Here is a 17,259-nt window from a genome sequence, read left to right on the forward strand (position 1 = left end):
GAAACTGGATGAGGTTTGAGCCTTGGGACTCATATTTTCATTGTAAAACACCCATGCCAGCAAACTCAGTGTCCTTACTTATGTGACTGTTAGCACATTTACCCTGAAGCAATGGGAACGTGGCGATGCCTTCTCACACTGGCTTTCTTCCTTGACGTTGCCCTGCTCTGAAAGAGCCCTAGACCAGCTGCAGGAGTTCCTTTGGAACACAAGCCTTGACAAGATTTTTAAAATGGACTTTCTGCCAGCACAAATAAATATTCGCAGGGCAAAAAAATATATGTATCATTTATGGAAGCCTTTATTAAAACAGTAAAAACAATGCTAACATAAACCACAGTCAGGAGAGAGCAAACCTTTGTGTGTCTTCGTCACACCCAGCGCTGCTCTACCTCACAGCACAAACTGAGAGATGACTCGGACGGTCACATGAAGTAGAAATACATCACTATAAGGAAACTAAATCATTTTCCCTGTGCCACGGCAGTGAAAATATCTAAAAGGTAAATATGTGAGAAATCGGAACACCATGTATAATTAATAACAGGTGTATTAGATCAAGATCCATATGTTGAAAATAAAAAGAATTTAATTTGCGTCCCATCATCTGTAGGACATTTCTAAAAGTGATTATATTGGACTATCATGGAAAGTACTTAAAGGTATCAGGTTTTCTGGTTATAACAGTGCGTCAAAACTTGAAGTCTGGAGAGACGGATCAGTGGGTAAAAGTGCTTGTCATGCAAGCATGAGGACCTGAGTTCAAATCCCCAGAACCCACATGAAAAAAGCAAGACACATTAGCGTGAACACCTATATGCTAGTGTTCCTACTGGGAGATGTGAAATGAAAACAGAGTCCCCAGGAGCTTGCAGGGCAGCTAGTCTGGCACACAAAGGGGAAAATTCACAGATACCCCATCTCACAAAGGTAGAATAGGACTGTTACCCAAGGGCATCCTTTCACCTACATGTGCAGAAGGTGCCTGTAGAATGTGCATACATGAATGCACACACACATATGCTGTGTATACAAGTACATGTACATGTGTGTATGCACACACATAAAGAGAACTTTTGAGATAAGAGAAAAGCCTCACTACAAAAAAAAAAAAAAAAAAAAAAAAAAAAAAAAAAAAAAAAAAAAGCTAAGTGACCGGAAAGAGGAAATCAGACCTGAAAGTAATCACTTTGCTCATGGAACCATTTTCATAGACCCCCAGTGAGATGATCTGTATTAGTCTGGAGAACAGGCCCAGTGTGGTCTTTAAAAGAAGCAGGCAAAGAGTGTCTGACTGATTCAATATAAGAAGTGAACTACTTGTTCTATTTCAAGATAGAGGAAAGCCATGGATGAAGGGGTGTGGATCACCTGTAGAAGACAAAAAACCAGACTCTTCCCAGAGCCTCCCAAAGGAAAATTATTTCATCTTCATAATAGCCCATTCCACATCTCTACCTCCAGAATATGATAGAATAAAATCATGTGGCATTAAATCACAAAGTCTGTCATGCTTTGTTACAGCAACAGTAGAAAATTTAGTACTTTTCTCTGGTCAAATTCTCTTTGGCCTGCTGAGTACAGTTGGCAGTGATACCCTAGATGATTATTGAGCCACAAGGTGGAAGGATCCTGGGCCTCTCAATCAATAAGCAATGCAAAGGGATCCACTGCATATGAAAATTAGCCCTGAACTCTTATGTAAGAAGTAAACCCTGTTATGGTTGAACCATAGCATGTTACAAACTTTTACTAAAAATAATTGATGTGGCTCAAAAATAGTTAATTTAAAAAACACAAAAAATCTATATTGATTATTAACATCCACCATTAACACTGAGTGGAAATAAACTTTCTGGCTTATGAATTAAGGATAATTTTTATACTTTCTTCTTTTTGGAGAGGAGATGAGAATTTTTCCATAATAGTTTTCAAACATAGAAAAGTTATAGGTTGCCAAAACTGGCTCAAATGTTAAAATTCTTGAGCAATTTCCCCCCACTCTGGATTGAGATTCAGCACTCATCCTGATTACGGATGGCTTTCTGGTATTACCGCTAGGCTTAGGTACTATTATTAGTACAGGACAGGAAATGGCATTTAAATAAGAATTTCTTTGATGTGTATTAAAACTAAATACAAATAGAAATAATGTCTTCATTAATATTTATTTCTAGCATTATATACACGTGTTTTTGAGACTTACATTGTCACCATATGGAGGACCGTTTAGTTATTTTTAAAACTATTCTGGATGTTCTGTCAGTGTGAAGCTCGCCTTTGTGAAGGAACTGGCCAGTGCTCATCTACTTTTGGTGTGGTTAAGGGGTAGATTGCTATTTGAGTGCTGTGTCCTCGCACACTCCTCGCTGACACTGGTTTTGCTGACCCACTGTCCTGAGTAGTGGGCCTGAGAGGAGTCTTTGGGTTGCTGAAATAATCTGTAACAGGTATTTTTGTCTTGTTTCTTCTTAGAAACAACTGGCTCTCAGCCCCTGAAATAGGAAAAAAAATGAATAAGACTATAATTGAGAGACTGAATATAGCTCTTGCCTTGTTTTATTAGTGAGTGGTGTGGGGTTAAAAATAAACCAAACATGAAGGTTAGAGAGTCAAAAACACTCCAAAGTCACAACAGAATCTATCATTTGTACCACATTCACCTTCAATGAGAGATTTGTGCTAACATACATGATCTGTTTTCTCACTCTTAGAGGTTATGGTGAGTGTTGTAGACTGTTAGTTAAAGATGTGTTGTATTTATGCTGGGGAACATTTGTTTAATGATACAAAGATGTGTTGTGTTCTTTTATGTTGCATTTATTTAACTCTGTGAACTGTGTTACTTTGCCTGTCTAAAACATCTGATTGGTCTAATAAAGAGCTGAATAGCCAAGAGGAAGGCAGGAGAAAGGAAAGGCAGGGCTAGCAAGCAGAAATAATAAATAGGGGGAGATCTAGGAATGGGAGAAGGGGGATGAGAGGTAGACTCCAGGGAGCAGTCACCTAGCTGAACAGCAAGCCACAGAGTAAGAAGTAAAGAAAGGTATACAGAAGTAGAAAAAGATAAAAGCCCAGAGGTAAAGGTAGACAGAATAATCTGAGTTAAGGAAAGCTGGCTGGGAACAAGCCAAGCTAAGGTTGCACATTCCTAAGAAAGAAGAAGACTCTGTGTGATTTATTAGGGAACTGGGTGGTGGGTCCCCAGGAACCCAAGAGCAATGAGTAAAAACAATCAACTACATTTTGGCGTGCCAACGTGAGGCTCATATTTCTTAGACGGCCTGAAAAGCTAGAAAATAAAAATAAAAAGATGATACAGCTGCTTTAGGAGTTTCTGCCAGGCAGTGAGCCCTTGAGCACATTAAGTAGGAACCAAAAAACTAAATAGAAACACCTGCCATGGTACAGGGCATTGGCATTCTAGAGTTGGGAGGTCACACGCCTCCAGCAGGACCAGGAGCTTCAGACATGGCTCTCAGGAGCCTAGAAGTGGGCACAGCCAGCCAATAAGCTGTAGCTTAGTAGTTTAAAGTTTGCTCACAGGGTCAAAAAAGACTAGGGATACGCCGTAAAAGAGGCCCAAACGGAAAAATCCTCTAAATGGGTTCTAGCATGTTTTACAATTTGTCTATGCTTAAGAGAGAAAAAGGGTATGGAAAGTCATAAAAAGAAATGAATAGTTTAAAAATAAGAAAGTAAAGTCTTTAAAGAGAGAGTAAAAGTAATATAAGCAAAAACAAAAAGCCACGTAAGATGGGAAATACACAGGGAGTCTGGATCCTGTATGTTGCTATATTGGTTTTGAACTTTTTGACTGCTGATGGACAGAAGACAGCTGTTGGGAGACATGAGATTGTGTGCAGAACTGCAAAATTGAACCTAGATACTTTAGGGCTATCTTAACTTTAAAAAAGTAGTCAAAATATATTTGTCAAATGTAAATAAAAAATGCTCTGGGAAAGAGGTTTTGCTTTTGTTTCCACAAGAAACAAAAGGCTGTGGATTTTTTCCAGGTTAGTTTGGATCCGGTTTGGTCAAGGGAGACCTCCTGAATCTTTTGTTTTGTTTTGTTTGAGACAGGATTTCTCTTTGTAACAGATTTATCTTATGCAAAATTGAGCAGAAGGGCTTCAGAAGAGTGGGGCTGAACACACCCTCACAGCTTCCCTTGACTTGGCTCTAGGGGCATCTGATGCCCTCTTCTGTTGCAAGAGAAAACAAGAAAGTGTTAAGTCCGGGGCTGAAAGCCACTCCTAAGCCTCACGGATTGTCCTTAGGAAGCTAAGATCCTTAGCACTCGTGTCCCTAAGTAGTCAGTACCTACTGATTTCCTTATGCCGTCTGCAATCACCACAAACTGTACTTACCTTGTGAGACTGCCCTATTGCCTTCAGATCCTTGACTTGACGTTCTAAATCAATTGGAGAAAGAAAAAGAGTTGGAGAGATAGCAATAGACTATAGTGTCAGTAAACTATTGGTGTCTATCTTAAACACGCTGTTCCAGCCTTGGTTTAAATTACGTGACAATGACTGTTTACTATGAGCAAATATCTAGTGGGACTATAATAAGCCACTAACTGAAGAGGAAGTTGTCAGCTCTTACCAGGCCCTGCTTTCTGACTTCATGGAAATTTAACAGGGCACACAGTTAAAATGTATACTTTTAAAAGTGATATTTTTATCATATTATTTCTGTGACTTGACATTTAATCCAACCTTTTATTTTAAACCAACAGAATTTTCTCCCCCAGCCTAACAAACATTCCTTCAACATGTTATACATAAATAAATATACATGTGTTTCTTTTGTTTGTTTGTTTGTTTTGCTTTGGAGACAGGTTCTTGCTATCTTGTTCAGGCTAGCTTTATATTTTAAATGTTCAAACTCTTGCTCTAGTCTCCTCGGCACTGAGATTACAGATGTTTACTGTCATACCCAGCTGTTTCTTCTTTTGTTATAACTGCATGGTTTAAGAAATGCTGCTCCTAAAATAATTCCCAAATGGCTTAGTGATTATTTTCTCTCTGAAACTTTCCAGGAATATATCAGTGAAAATCAGTTGAAGTGATTTTATTTTTCTCTTCATTGCTTTACATTTAAATCCATACCTGTATAATACTAGCATTTAATAAAATATACAAAATACGTGTAACACTAATAATAGTTTCAGACTCTTTTATGGTTTGCATGCTTAAAGGTTTTTAAAGCCCTTGGAGCTAGAAAGATGGCTCAGTGGTTAAGAAAGCTTACAGTTTTATAGAGGACCCAAGTTTGGCTTTCAACACCAAGAGGCTCACAACTTGACTTGGCTATAGGGGCATCTGATGTCCTGTTCTGGCCTCTCTAGGTACTGCACTTGTACACACACACACACACACACACACACACACACACACACACAATTTTAAAATAACCTTTAGAAACCCCTTTAAAGCTTTATATTTTCTTAGATCTCTAGATATACTTTACCATTAGAGGAAAGGGAATTTTCTTCAGAAGAGAAAGGTTATTAGCTATAGAACATACCCTCTGCAAAAAATGGAACTGAGAACAACTTTGTTATTATGTGTGAAAATGAAAGAAAACAATTTCATACGTGTGGTCTCTTAGTAGGTAGAGTTGAGACTTAAAACCTCAGCATGATTAGCAGTTGACAGATAAAACAAGAAAGTGTGACGTCTTTCTGTACAGAGGTACTCGGGGTGACCTCCACATTTAATCACCTGGATGGCTGGTGTCCGTCTCTGAGTCTGGTCCGCACTTTCGATTGTGCAGGTGTATTTTGCATCGATTTGGCTGTGGCGGGTGTTACAGTCATGGATTGCTTCCTGGGCTCTGCCATTGGTTCTGCTGGGGTATTTCTTCCATGCCGAGTCACCAGGTTAATCTCAGTTAGTTCAGAATGAACCAAAGCTGATAACCACTCCTTTTCTGATTGGTGGAAAAGAGGTTGGAGAGCATGAAAGCTGCTATTGTGGTATTGACCAGAAGAGCAGGTTTGTCCCCTTTTAGGTCAGTAATGGGTTCATTATTGCACCGTTGTACATTTCTGTCATTTCAATTTGTTCTTTCTCACTCCCCTTTCTCCTCCCATCTCTCCTGCCTACCCCTGCTGGTTCACTGTGTACTATGCATGGATGCACTTGCTTCCACCTCCCCCCCACAAATATATACACTTACCTGAGTAATAACATCTTTTGTAAATGTGTGTAATTTATTAAATGTCACATTCTCTTAAAAGCCCAATACTACAAGTTGTTATGGATAATGGTCAGGAAGAAAAAAACTAAACAAAGGAGATTAGATTCAGAGTTCTTATTTTGAAAAAAAAGTGGGGAAATGCTGTGGGATAATGCTCTTGTACACTGTAAAGATTTGTCACTCAACTTAGTTTAATAAAACACTGACTGGCCAGTAGCCAGACAGTATAGGTGGGACGACCAGACTAAGACAATTCTGGGAAGAGGAAAGACAGCGAGTCAGTCACCGGTCAGACAAAGAGGAAACAAGTTGAGAATGTCTTACTGAGAAAAGGTGCCAAGTCACATGGCTAAACACAGGCAAGAATTGTGGATTAGTTTAACTTGTAAGAGATAGTAAAAAGCCTGAACTAATAGGCCAAACAGTTTATAATTAATACAAGCCTCAGTGTGTTTCTTTGGGATTGAATGACTGCAGGACCGGCTGGGACAGAAACTTCCATTTACATTCATGTTTCCTACTTCTGTAATAAGTTTAGTTTGAGATACACTAATTGTTTGAATGACCAACATAAATGTAGGTAGGTATACAGGCTTAAAGGGACTCTGGGCAAATACTTTTGCCATATTCATTTGCAAACCTCAGGTACGAGTCTTCAATTTGTCACATTCATCAGGTCAGAGCCTGCAAATGCTCATTTTAACCTCACCTTTGGAACTTGCATGAAGCAACCACTGCAGAACCTCTCCCAGAGAGTCAGTGTGTAAAATGTCACAGAGCTTTGACAGGATCTGCCAGGGAACAAAAGTGAGGACGTAAATAGCACCAGGCTCGTAAGGTTTCCTTCTCTTTCTTTAGAATTTCATCTTCCCAAATGTCACTCTAGGTACGTGATACTTGGGTCTGTTGGGCTCTAGTTTGAGAGCTCCATTCGCAACAGCACCAAGGGGAGTCTGTACAAACATCGCCAGTCCAAGTGTTGTTTGCTGTTTGTTGTGCCATTTTCATCCTACCATCTGGCAGAAGCAGCTCACTTCAGAAAATGGACCCCTTATGCAGGTTTTGGGAGGCTCTAAGAGGAATCTGCTAGTCACAGAAAGTCATCCATCTGGCTGCTGCTCTCCTTAGGCTAAGAAGGATGTCACTTGAGCTGAATGGTGCCTCAATTTTTTGAATACCGTGTTGGGCCTACTGAGACAGTGAGACAGGAACCTAAATCCCTTCAGTCAGTGAGACTCCATACTAAGAAGTCAGCAGTCCTCGTAGCAAGGTATGTGGTGTGTCTTCTTTCTCTGGTCAGCTGGATTTTGATGCTTAGAAGCAATTTACATTGATTTTATCTTTCTTAGGCTTAAGTTTCTGTCAGCTTTAGAAGAACATTATCTGCTAACTCTCCCCATAATTTGTATGTTCTAATCTTTACTACTGAGACCCCAGTTAACAAATATTAGAATACTCAACATATTCTTATAGTACAATTGGCTTATTTATCTTTTATATCGAGTTTAGATAGCTTTATTGCTGTGGATTTAAATTTGTTAATATTGATCTATATGGTGTGTGTGTGTGTGTATGTGTGTGTGTGTATGCAAGCATGTGTGCACATACATCCACATGCATGTGGAAGCCAGAAGTTGACATTGGGTTTTTTTTCAGTCACTCTCTCCGGTTGTAGGATTAGAATGACTCTATTCTTCAGGGGTGGAATTTCTGGGTCTCGTCTGAACTATTGGTGTATTAAACAGCTCTCTGCAGTCTGATATGTGTGAATGACAGACAGCAGCTCCCAAGAATTGTTCTTTTACTCTGTCTTTTCTCCAGGACCTCTTCAGTTTGCTCTGTGCATACAAAGTTTAACACTGGCCCAAAGACTCAGTGGGGTCCTGTGCATATTTTCGAAGCTTGTTCTCTCCATAGAGGTTTCTTCTTCAGCATCTTACTTTACAGATCCCAGCCACCTTGGCATCCTCAAACTGTAAGCCATTTTCCCAGAGTGAAGCCCACTGCACTGTTATCAGGAATGTGCCCTAGCGGAAATCTGAATGTAGTGATCATCCAGTGTCATGTCATGGAGCTGTACCGTCTGTAGCCAAATACCGAAAACCTGCTCGTTCATATATTCTTCCTCTTTCCGGGACGGCTTCTGAGGGAGGCTAAGTCCTGAGTGAATCTACCATTTTATCGTCTGTTATCCATCAGTACCACACACTCGTGACATTGCTGCTCACTATCCTGTGTGTGTGTGTGTCTGTGTGTGTGTGCGTACTGTTTCCAAGCCATGGTTTTTAATAAACCATTCTCTTACTTTTATCTCCTGGTCCAGATAGTTTGGTATGCACACAGTGTTTTCATTCCCAGCCATCTTGGTGTTCATCACTGGTGAGGGCAGTGAGCCAGCAGCAGAGCACGTCCGTGGAGCCAGTAGTGGCTTTTTGGCTTTAAATTCATCCTATATCAAAGAGACAGTATGATTGGCATGCATTTTTGCACTTGTAATTATTTACATTTTTAACTTACATTTTTAAATTACATTTATTTGGCTCTCTCTTTGTGAGTGAGTGTGTGTGTGTGTGTGTGTGTGTGTGTGCATAAAAGCAAAAACGATGTTAATAATTTTGAGAGTCCTTTAAACTCTACCAAACATTTGTGTCCAGAGACAAAGCCGATAGTGACGTATTATTGACTTTGGTTGAAATCATTAAAGCCCTTGATGAAACTCAAGATAATAATCTAAACAGTGAACATGAAACGTTTTTGCTTATGGTTGTTCCAGGCAGCAGTCAGCTCTGACCACATGAAGTTTGTGCTGCACTGGGAAGAGTCATTTAACCACCAGGAAGGCAGTGAGAAGATTCATGCTTTGTCTGTAACGAGGCTTTGTTATGTAAGCTGTACAATGTTCTTCTCTTTATTAGCTCAATAGGAAATAAAAGGGCCTGTTGTGGGGTGGGCTGGAAACACGGTCTGCAGTGTAAGCAATGGCAACAACAAAAAAGTATGGGAACTTTGAGTCCAAAGTGCTACAAACAGCCTTGGATCTCAGTGCTTGCTCCAGGTAAGGCTTATCAATCGCCCTCAGCTGTGGCCAGTATTGACCAACACACCAGGCTACTGAGGAAACGAGTTGGCAGGACTTGGCCAGAGCGACAGAAGAGCTCTTAGCTGCTGGCAGTCTCGAAAGCAAGGCTGTGTTACATTCAGACCCATTCTATGAAAACTTCTCATGCATACACTACTGCTTCCCTCCAATTCTCTCATTGAACATAACCGAAATACCTGGTGGGAATTTTAAAAAATGAAAGACTCAGAATGTATAGCACAACAAGGAATTAACAGGTCAAAAGTAAACAGGAAGTAAGAAACATAAGCTCATGAAATGTAGTAAACATTTTTGCCTTGAGATCATTGTATGATAATGAAAAATAAGAACTTTTCTTTTTGACTACCTGAAACTGTCTGAAAGACAGATCTCAAAGCTCAGAGCACAAGGACAGCCACCTAAGAACTATGTTGCCAAGAGTAAGGTGACTTAGCCATGTAACAGTCCTTGAATAAGATCAATGAGATAGAGAAAAACCTAAAACACTGACGATAACTTATGGAGTTAAACATTTATTCTTGTGGAAGATAAACAGAACTTGTAAGTCATTGTGCTAGCTGGTTTTATGTCACCTTGACACAAGCTATAGTTATTGGAAGGGGCGATCTCAACTGAGAAAATGCCTCCATAATATCCAGCTATAAGGCATTTTCTTAATAAGTGATACATGGGGGAGGGCTCAGCCCTCCCTAGGTGGTAATCCTGAGTTCTCTCAGAAAGCAGGCTGAGTAAGCCATGGGAGCAAGTTAGTAGGCAACACTCCTCCATGGCCTCTGCATCAGCTCCTGCCTCCAGGTTTCTGCCCTGTTTGAGTTCTTGCCCTCACTGTTTTTAATGAAAACTGTTATATGTAGTTGTAGGTGAAATCAACCCTTTCCTCCCCAAGTTGCTTTGCTTTTGGTCATGGTGTGTCATTGCAGCAATGATAACTAACTATGACACACAGCAAGGATGAAAAGTCATGGATTACCATTATTAGGGACCAGAAGGCAAACAATTATGCAGGTATAAAATCATGTAAAAATATTTTTTGAACAAATGTGTCAGTAACTCTTAAAAGTTAAATGAAATAGAGCAATCCCTTGAAAAAATGCAAGCTGCCTGTGCACACTAAAGAAGAAACAAACAACACATAAAGCAAATTTCTATGAAAAAATAAATTGAATTCTTATTTTAAAACTTGTAACTGGAGGGAAACATCAAGTCTAGATGACTTAAAGATTCTAGTCATTAACTCTGTATAAAATCCCTCAGAGTATTAGAGTTCCCAACTTTTATATTGCTCACATTTTATATTATAGTGCTTACATTGTTCTGAAAGTAAATCAGAAAAAGATACTATAAGAAAATGTTTTGTAATATAAATATTTGAATATATTACATGTAATATTTAACATTATATCAATAAATATTGACACCATTAATATAATGTGACAAGTATATTATATTCTTTTTATAACAAATATTTCTCATAAATTTTATACAAATATTTGTTATAAACAAACTTTACAGCAAATGTTGCTCACAAACAAAAACATACGAATATTGAACAATATTTTATAAAATGTAGTACTGAAAATAATAACACACTTTACTAAGTAGCATCTTGAACCAAGAATGCAAGGATGGTTTAATACTGGAAAATGAACCTATGTAATTCACTATGCTAATAATCTAAAAAAAATCATAGTATCATCTCAAATGCTAAAAAATTGCTTGGCAAAATTCGTCCTCCATGTCTAATGGAAATAGAAGGAAGCTCCCTCAGTCTTCTGAACATGAGCATCTGAACAGAGAGAACCAACATGTACTTAGGACGGGCAGCCTGGATACTCTCTCTCATGAGCGTCAAATATAAGGCAAGGCAGTCGGCTCCCACTGTTTCTAGTTAACACTGCACCAGAGGTTTGGCCACCACAGTAAAACACAACAGAGATGGGCAGCATACAAATTTGAAAACATAACAAAAAATTAGAAATTTAAGTCTTGCCCAAAATAACATTTTTAAAAGAGATCTTGAAACAAAAAGGCAGGGTTCAGATTTAAACAAAACATCTGTAAAACACTTGTAGCAAAAGATTTACATAGATTGTAGGAAGCTTTCATATCATAATCGCAAAGAGATCAACAACTCAACTTCAAAGACAGGCAAGAGATCTGAACATCCACATCCCATAAAAGGTTACCTAAATGACCGGGAAGTCATTTAGTCATCTTCATCAGTTATGAGAAAAAGTCAAAACTAAAACCATGCAAGGAAAACACTACTACACCCCATCAACCCTGTGTGTCTGTGTTTGTTTTTTTCTAATTTTTAATTGTGTGTGTGTGTGTGTGTGTGTGTGTGTGTGTGTGTATGTTTGAAGGCAGCAGTCAGGATTCCACCTCCTTCACGCTAACATGACAAAACACGAGTACACTTCACTTCTATTAGCTGAGAACAAAAACCAATCATTCACTTTCCAGGAGGAAGTGGAGAAAGGAAACTCTGCCAGGTACTACGGAAATGGAAAGAAGAAAACAACTTGGCCATTCCTTTAAAATGTTGACACTAAAGCACTGCTAAGAGTCAGCTATTGTATTTGTGGGGACTGACCAGGAGGGATGCACAGGAGCACACGAAGACTTGTGTGTTCCTCTTAGCTTTATGGAAACGTGGGCATGGCCCAGATGCGCCTCAACATGAGCCCGGGTTCGCGGCTGTGAGACAAGCAAGCCCTGAGTCACTTGGCATTCAGAAGAATCAACGTAGCAAAGGAGTGGATTTTAGAATAATCTTGCTGAGTGAAACCAGATTTTGAAGGAAACTTGTATGTGGCCCCATTTACATAAAAATTAAAAGTCTGTGCCACTTTATTGACACAAAGCCCATCGTCATTTGTCTTTGGTAGGGCTGGGCTCCCGAGGAAACCCATGGAGGTGGTAGACGCATGCTTACTCCTGACTCGGTTCTACTTTGCCAGGGTGTGTAGCTGTCCTTGTCAAAATCCATCTAATTGTGCCTTTGGGATATAAACATCCTATATCATAAAGCTATACTTTAATAAAGCTGTAGAAATATTGTGAAAGAGACTTCTCAGAAGGATTGTAAAGCAGCGCCATCTACTAGAAGTCAGTCAGCTAGCTGCAGACAACATTGATTAAGTCAATCAGTTAGCTGTAGGCAGTGTTGATTAGAAGTCAGTCAGCTAGCTGCAGACACCATTTGTTTACCTTCTTAATCACTAAGGGATTGTCGATGGAGGTTTTGAAGCATTCATTCATAATTTTACATGGCTCTGAAAGAGATTAGGGAAATATATTTAAATATCAAAGGAATTTCAATACATGCTTTAAGTATTAGTTGCTGAAATAAACGAGTCTATTCGAACCTAAATTGAGGTCATGTCAGGCCTATGTATAGATAGGAGGAAACTTGTGATGGAAAACTGTACTATAATAACATTATATAAGTGCATTTATGTTTTGAGAAAACTCTGCCTGCCTGCCTTCCTCTCTCCATTTCTTCCCCTTCTCCTGTCTCAGGCTCACACCACTACCCAGGCTGGCCTGTGATCCCCCTGACTCAGCTTCTCAAGTGAGTAAGACTGCCGGTCTCTTTCAGCAGCCCTGGCTAACCAGTTTAATTAATGCAATTAAACTGCTTATAAAAGTGGACTCTTATGGTATGTTTCTTATCCATGTGTCTGTCACTTGTGTTTAATAGACAGTTTGTGTGTTTTGTTTGTCCTAAACACAGAAGATATGCACTGGGTTGGAATTGTAGTTTTGATTTTATTTCTTTCTCAGCCTTAAATCCCTCTTGGCTTGATGCAGTGGCATTTCCATCTGTGTTTTAAGAAGTAAATATTGCCTGAAAATCAGAGAGTAAAACAGCCTCACTGGTCAGCCTTACAGACCAGGCAGTGGTAACACACACTTTTAATCCCAGTAGCTACACTAGTTGCCATAGAAACTGGGCTGTGCATGCCTTTAATCCTAATGGTGCATGCCTTTAATCTCAGCCCTAGAGAGGATCATAAAACAGGAGGAGACAGCTCTCAGTCTCATTTTGAGATTCCTGGAGGCCAGATCACCATTTTCAGACTGAAGTTGAGGTAAGAGTCAGTGACTGGCTGTTTGGCTTTTCTGGTCTTCAGGCTGAACCCCAGTATCTGTCTCTGAGTTTTTATTAATCATGCTTCAGCTTGACATCAGCCACAGCTTTGTTCGGCTTCCTCTCTACTTAGTGGGTTTGTCCTCTTGAAGCCTTGCTCCTTTACCAAAGCTGTAGCTGTGCACCGTTTCTTCAGTACACAACCCCTATAGTAGCTAAATTCATCAGTTCTGTTTGAAAAAAGATTGTTACCTTCTGATAATGAACACAACATTATGGCTGGTGACCATGTTCAGGAAATGAACCCAGTGTCATGACTGGTGACCACATTCAGTTAGTGCTCCCGTGCTGGGAACAGAAACTAAGAAAAAAATGAGTGGTACAGGGAACTGAGCATGGGGGAGCTGGGGTGTAAACATTAGTCTTGAGGTCTAGAAATCAGTGACAGCCTGACTCAGCCAAGGGAATTGTCTAAATCAGGTTGACCTGTGGACGGGTCTGTGAAGGAGACTAACTTGGTTGGTGTGGGAAGACCCAGCCTGAAAGTAGGAAGAACCTCTCCCTGGCTGGGTCACTGAACTCTTTCACAGTAAAAAGGGCTAGCCGAGTACTAGTTATGCATTCTGTTTGCGCTTGACTGTGGATGTCACGTGACCAGCTGTCTCCAGCCCTTGCTGCCTCGATTGATTTCCCCGCAGTGATGGACTGTAACCAAGAATTGTGACCTAAAACAAACTCTTTCTTCCCTTATCAGAGTATTTCATCATAGCAATAAAATGAAACCAGGACAGGAATTGGGACCAAGGGAGTGAGGTCATTACTTTCATAAAGCCCTGGGGTCTGGAGAGATGACATCTAGGGTAAGAGACCTAGATGCCCCTGCAGAGGACCTTGGCTCAGTTCCAGCAGGCGCTTTGTGGTTTACAGCCATCTGTAATTCCAGTTCCGGAGGATTCGATGTCCTCTTTTAACCCCTTGTGGCACCAGGCATACATATGGTACCCACAACATGCATACAGGCCAAACATTCATACATATAAAACAAATATGAAAACAAAAGCTTTAACAGAGTGTCCTGCTTTTATACTTTTGGACCGTTTTGTTGGAAGAATGTGGAAGCTTTTGATGTATTGATCTAGAAAAGCCACTGCATGCTGGAGACAGTTTGATGGGCCAATCTAGTGGGATCTTGGAAGACAGTAAGCATCTATTAATTTATTTAATCAACTACTAAAGACCAGAAATTGCATGTTGTATGGACTGGAGGGAAAAATAAGTGGGTCACGATCACAGAAGCCCATGCCATCAGGGCATGAACTTATGGAGGTGACAGTCCCAAGGGAAAGAGGAACACACATTCCCATCCTCATTGTGTTTACTGGACCCCCCTTTTGTCTGTTTCCTACCAGTGTTGGCTAGCCACTCACAGCTGATATCTCTTAGCAACTTTGTTAGTAATTTTTTTCACCACAAATATCCGACAGAAGCGTATTAGAGGGGGACAGACTCATTCTGGCTCATGGGTTGAGGGTCTACAGCCCGTCTTTGTAGGGAAGGCTTGGCAATGGAGTGCAAGATAGCTGGAAATCAGGAGGCAGAGAGGATGGCTGTCTATGCTCAGCTGGCCTCTCTCTCCCCTCTTTTTTGTTCAGTCTGGGACCTCTAGCGGTGTGGAGTGATGCCACCCACACTCCCTGCCCACCCACATTCTCCAGAAACAGCTTCCTCAACAGGCCTCCAGGTGTCTCCATACTGTTTTAAATCCAGCCAGGAATTGACATTTGACATCAGTCATCACACATACCTTTCTAATAATAATAGTACGTGCTGTTCGTGTCTTACTGAATTGTGTGGTTAATGGAACGTAAATTGTCTATAGTGAATAACCTATCTTATCAGTCACTGCAGCTATTTAAGCAATCGGAGTTTTTTTCCCCCCAATCATTTGCAAGAGGCTTAAGAACATATTCCATTTCTTTATAGGGACTCACCAGACTGAGGTCTTGCAAGACCTTTGTTTCGGACTGGTGTCAGCCCTCCTGCGGGACTCTGCAGGATTGCGGTGCTGGGAGGGTTACCAGATTTGGCTAAAGGCATCTCGTTCCTCTCTAAGTGGCTAACCTGGCCAGGGCTCCACAGCATTCTAAGTGGGATCTCATCATCATTCACAGTGCAGATTGGGATGTTGTTCAGACCTGGAGGAATAAGGATAACCATTTATTCATTTGCAGACAAGCCTGTCTGGATCATACCCCACGGTTCGCTCCTAAAGCCCTTACCACTAGTCTAATTAAATCTGTGTGCAGCTGCTTGGCAGAGCTGCATTAGAATGAGAGCCTCGTGGATGGGCGTCTTGCCCCTTTGTTTACTGACTCTTGCTAGTACCTACATCAGAGCTGGTGAGCTCTGATGGTTGAACGAATGGCTGGTTAACACAACCAAACATAAGGCTTTTATTTGGTTAAACACTTCATACTTTACTAACAGTAACTTCCTAGATAGAAATGAGAATTCTTTAAGACACTATCAGATGTTATCATTATATTTTAAACAATAGAATGGTGATTGGCTCAGATACACAGTAAGGAATTACATAGCAAATTAAATATAGGCAACCTTTCACACAAATATGTGTATTGAAACTCCTGGTTTCTCTTTTAATTAGGATTTTCGAAAGAAAGCATGGTATATGTATTGTGTATGTTGAGGACTTCACAGGGGAACAGACGTCTCCATTCCTACCCTGTTTCCTTCTTATTATTGCTTGGCACTTTTCCATATTCACATACAAATGGACACACCTGGTAATCTTGTACCAGACAGAAATAAAAGGGAAGAATTCAGATTCCAACCATCCAAGAGTTAGGTAAGAGTTAGCCAATAAGAAGCTAGAGTGAATGGGCCAAGCAGTGATTTAATTAATATAGTTTCTGTGTGGTTATTTTGGGTCTGAGCTGCCGAGTGGCCGGAAGGACCAAGCGGCCCACTTTACAACACACCTTAAGCTCCCTAAATGACTTCCCAGGCTCTGAGTACCCCCTGTCCCAACACAAGCAATCTACGGGCTAATGTCTGGCGGAGAAGGTACCCACAAATGTCTACAAGCACTAGGATCTGACTGCTTGTCTCTTAGCCCCTGCTCTTACCAGTGACCAGATACTTTAAGCAAACATTACAGATGTATACAGGGAATAAAAATATTTGAGTAGATGAAGTCCCATCACCTTTGATGTGGCAAACTCGTCTGGGATGAGGCGTGTGCCTGACTAGGAAGCAGCTTTCATTTCTCGCCATTGCGTGGCTGCCCTTGCCCTCCGAGTGCTGAGAAGATGCTGTGGATTTGAGGACCGGGTTCATGGCTTGTTGGTTTCCCTCTCCACAGGTGCCGCAGAATTCTTGCGATCTAACTTGATTGACTTCACTCATGGATGGGCCAAAACCTTAAAATCACAGAACGATAATCATCCTGAGAAGACATCCTAGACATTCACTTGTCTATCAAATATGTCTCCATTTTTGCATTAAAACAACAAACAAATGAAAAAGAACAAGGGGGGGGGGGTCTGTTCTGCTGACAAATCAAACTTTTATAAACTTTCCAGGCCTGAATACAACATAAGTTCCGGGGGGAGGTGGGGGAAACATCAAAGTACTTGTGAAAATGATCTATATTTTACCTTTTAATTGTATTTAAGATCATTGTTGATTTATGAGCAAATATTTACATGGTTGTTGTTTCTTTTAATGAAGGAAATTTAAATTAGACTTTTAAAATACTATATCTACAAAATGCTTTACATTAAATTGGTTTTAAATAAGGAACTTTTATATTGTACTTTTAAGAAACCTAAATTTT

The 17,259-nt window shown here is 40.2% G+C and overlaps 1 protein-coding gene across 1 annotated transcript; it reads right to left on the minus strand.

Annotated features, from left to right (window-relative positions):
• Positions 1–2,197: 2,197 nt before the first annotated feature.
• Positions 2,198–16,829, minus strand: C14H4orf17 (chromosome 14 C4orf17 homolog). The gene is made up of 8 exons (XM_038310861.2): positions 16,628–16,829; positions 15,395–15,598; positions 12,521–12,585; positions 8,513–8,656; positions 6,917–6,998; positions 5,730–5,937; positions 4,371–4,414; positions 2,198–2,495 (listed from the first exon to the last, which is right to left on the minus strand). Exons 1-8 carry the CDS (start codon positions 16,827–16,829, stop codon positions 2,263–2,265), a joined length of 1,182 nt encoding a protein of 393 aa, XP_038166789.2. The 3' UTR covers positions 2,198–2,262.
• Positions 16,830–17,259: the final 430 nt, after the last annotated feature.

This window comes from Arvicola amphibius, chromosome 14, assembly GCF_903992535.2.
Source record: "Arvicola amphibius chromosome 14, mArvAmp1.2, whole genome shotgun sequence".
Classification (NCBI taxonomy): Eukaryota; Metazoa; Chordata; class Mammalia; order Rodentia; family Cricetidae; genus Arvicola; species Arvicola amphibius.

What these genes read in the sequence shown, in the direction of transcription:
- C14H4orf17 (XM_038310861.2), bottom strand. Translation starts at nt 16,829, where the DNA reads ATGAGTGAAGTCAATCAAGTTAGATCGCAAGAATTCTGCGGCACCTGT. An exon ending in ATCCCTTAGTGATTAAGAAG is followed by an intron (nt 8,657 to 12,520) that starts GTAAACAAATGG and finishes TCTTTGATATAG; the next exon opens with GATGAATTTAAAGCCAAAAA. An exon ending in GCTTCATGCAAGTTCCAAAG is followed by an intron (nt 5,938 to 6,916) that starts GTGAGGTTAAAA and finishes TCCACCAATCAG; the next exon opens with AAAAGGAGTGGTTATCAGCT.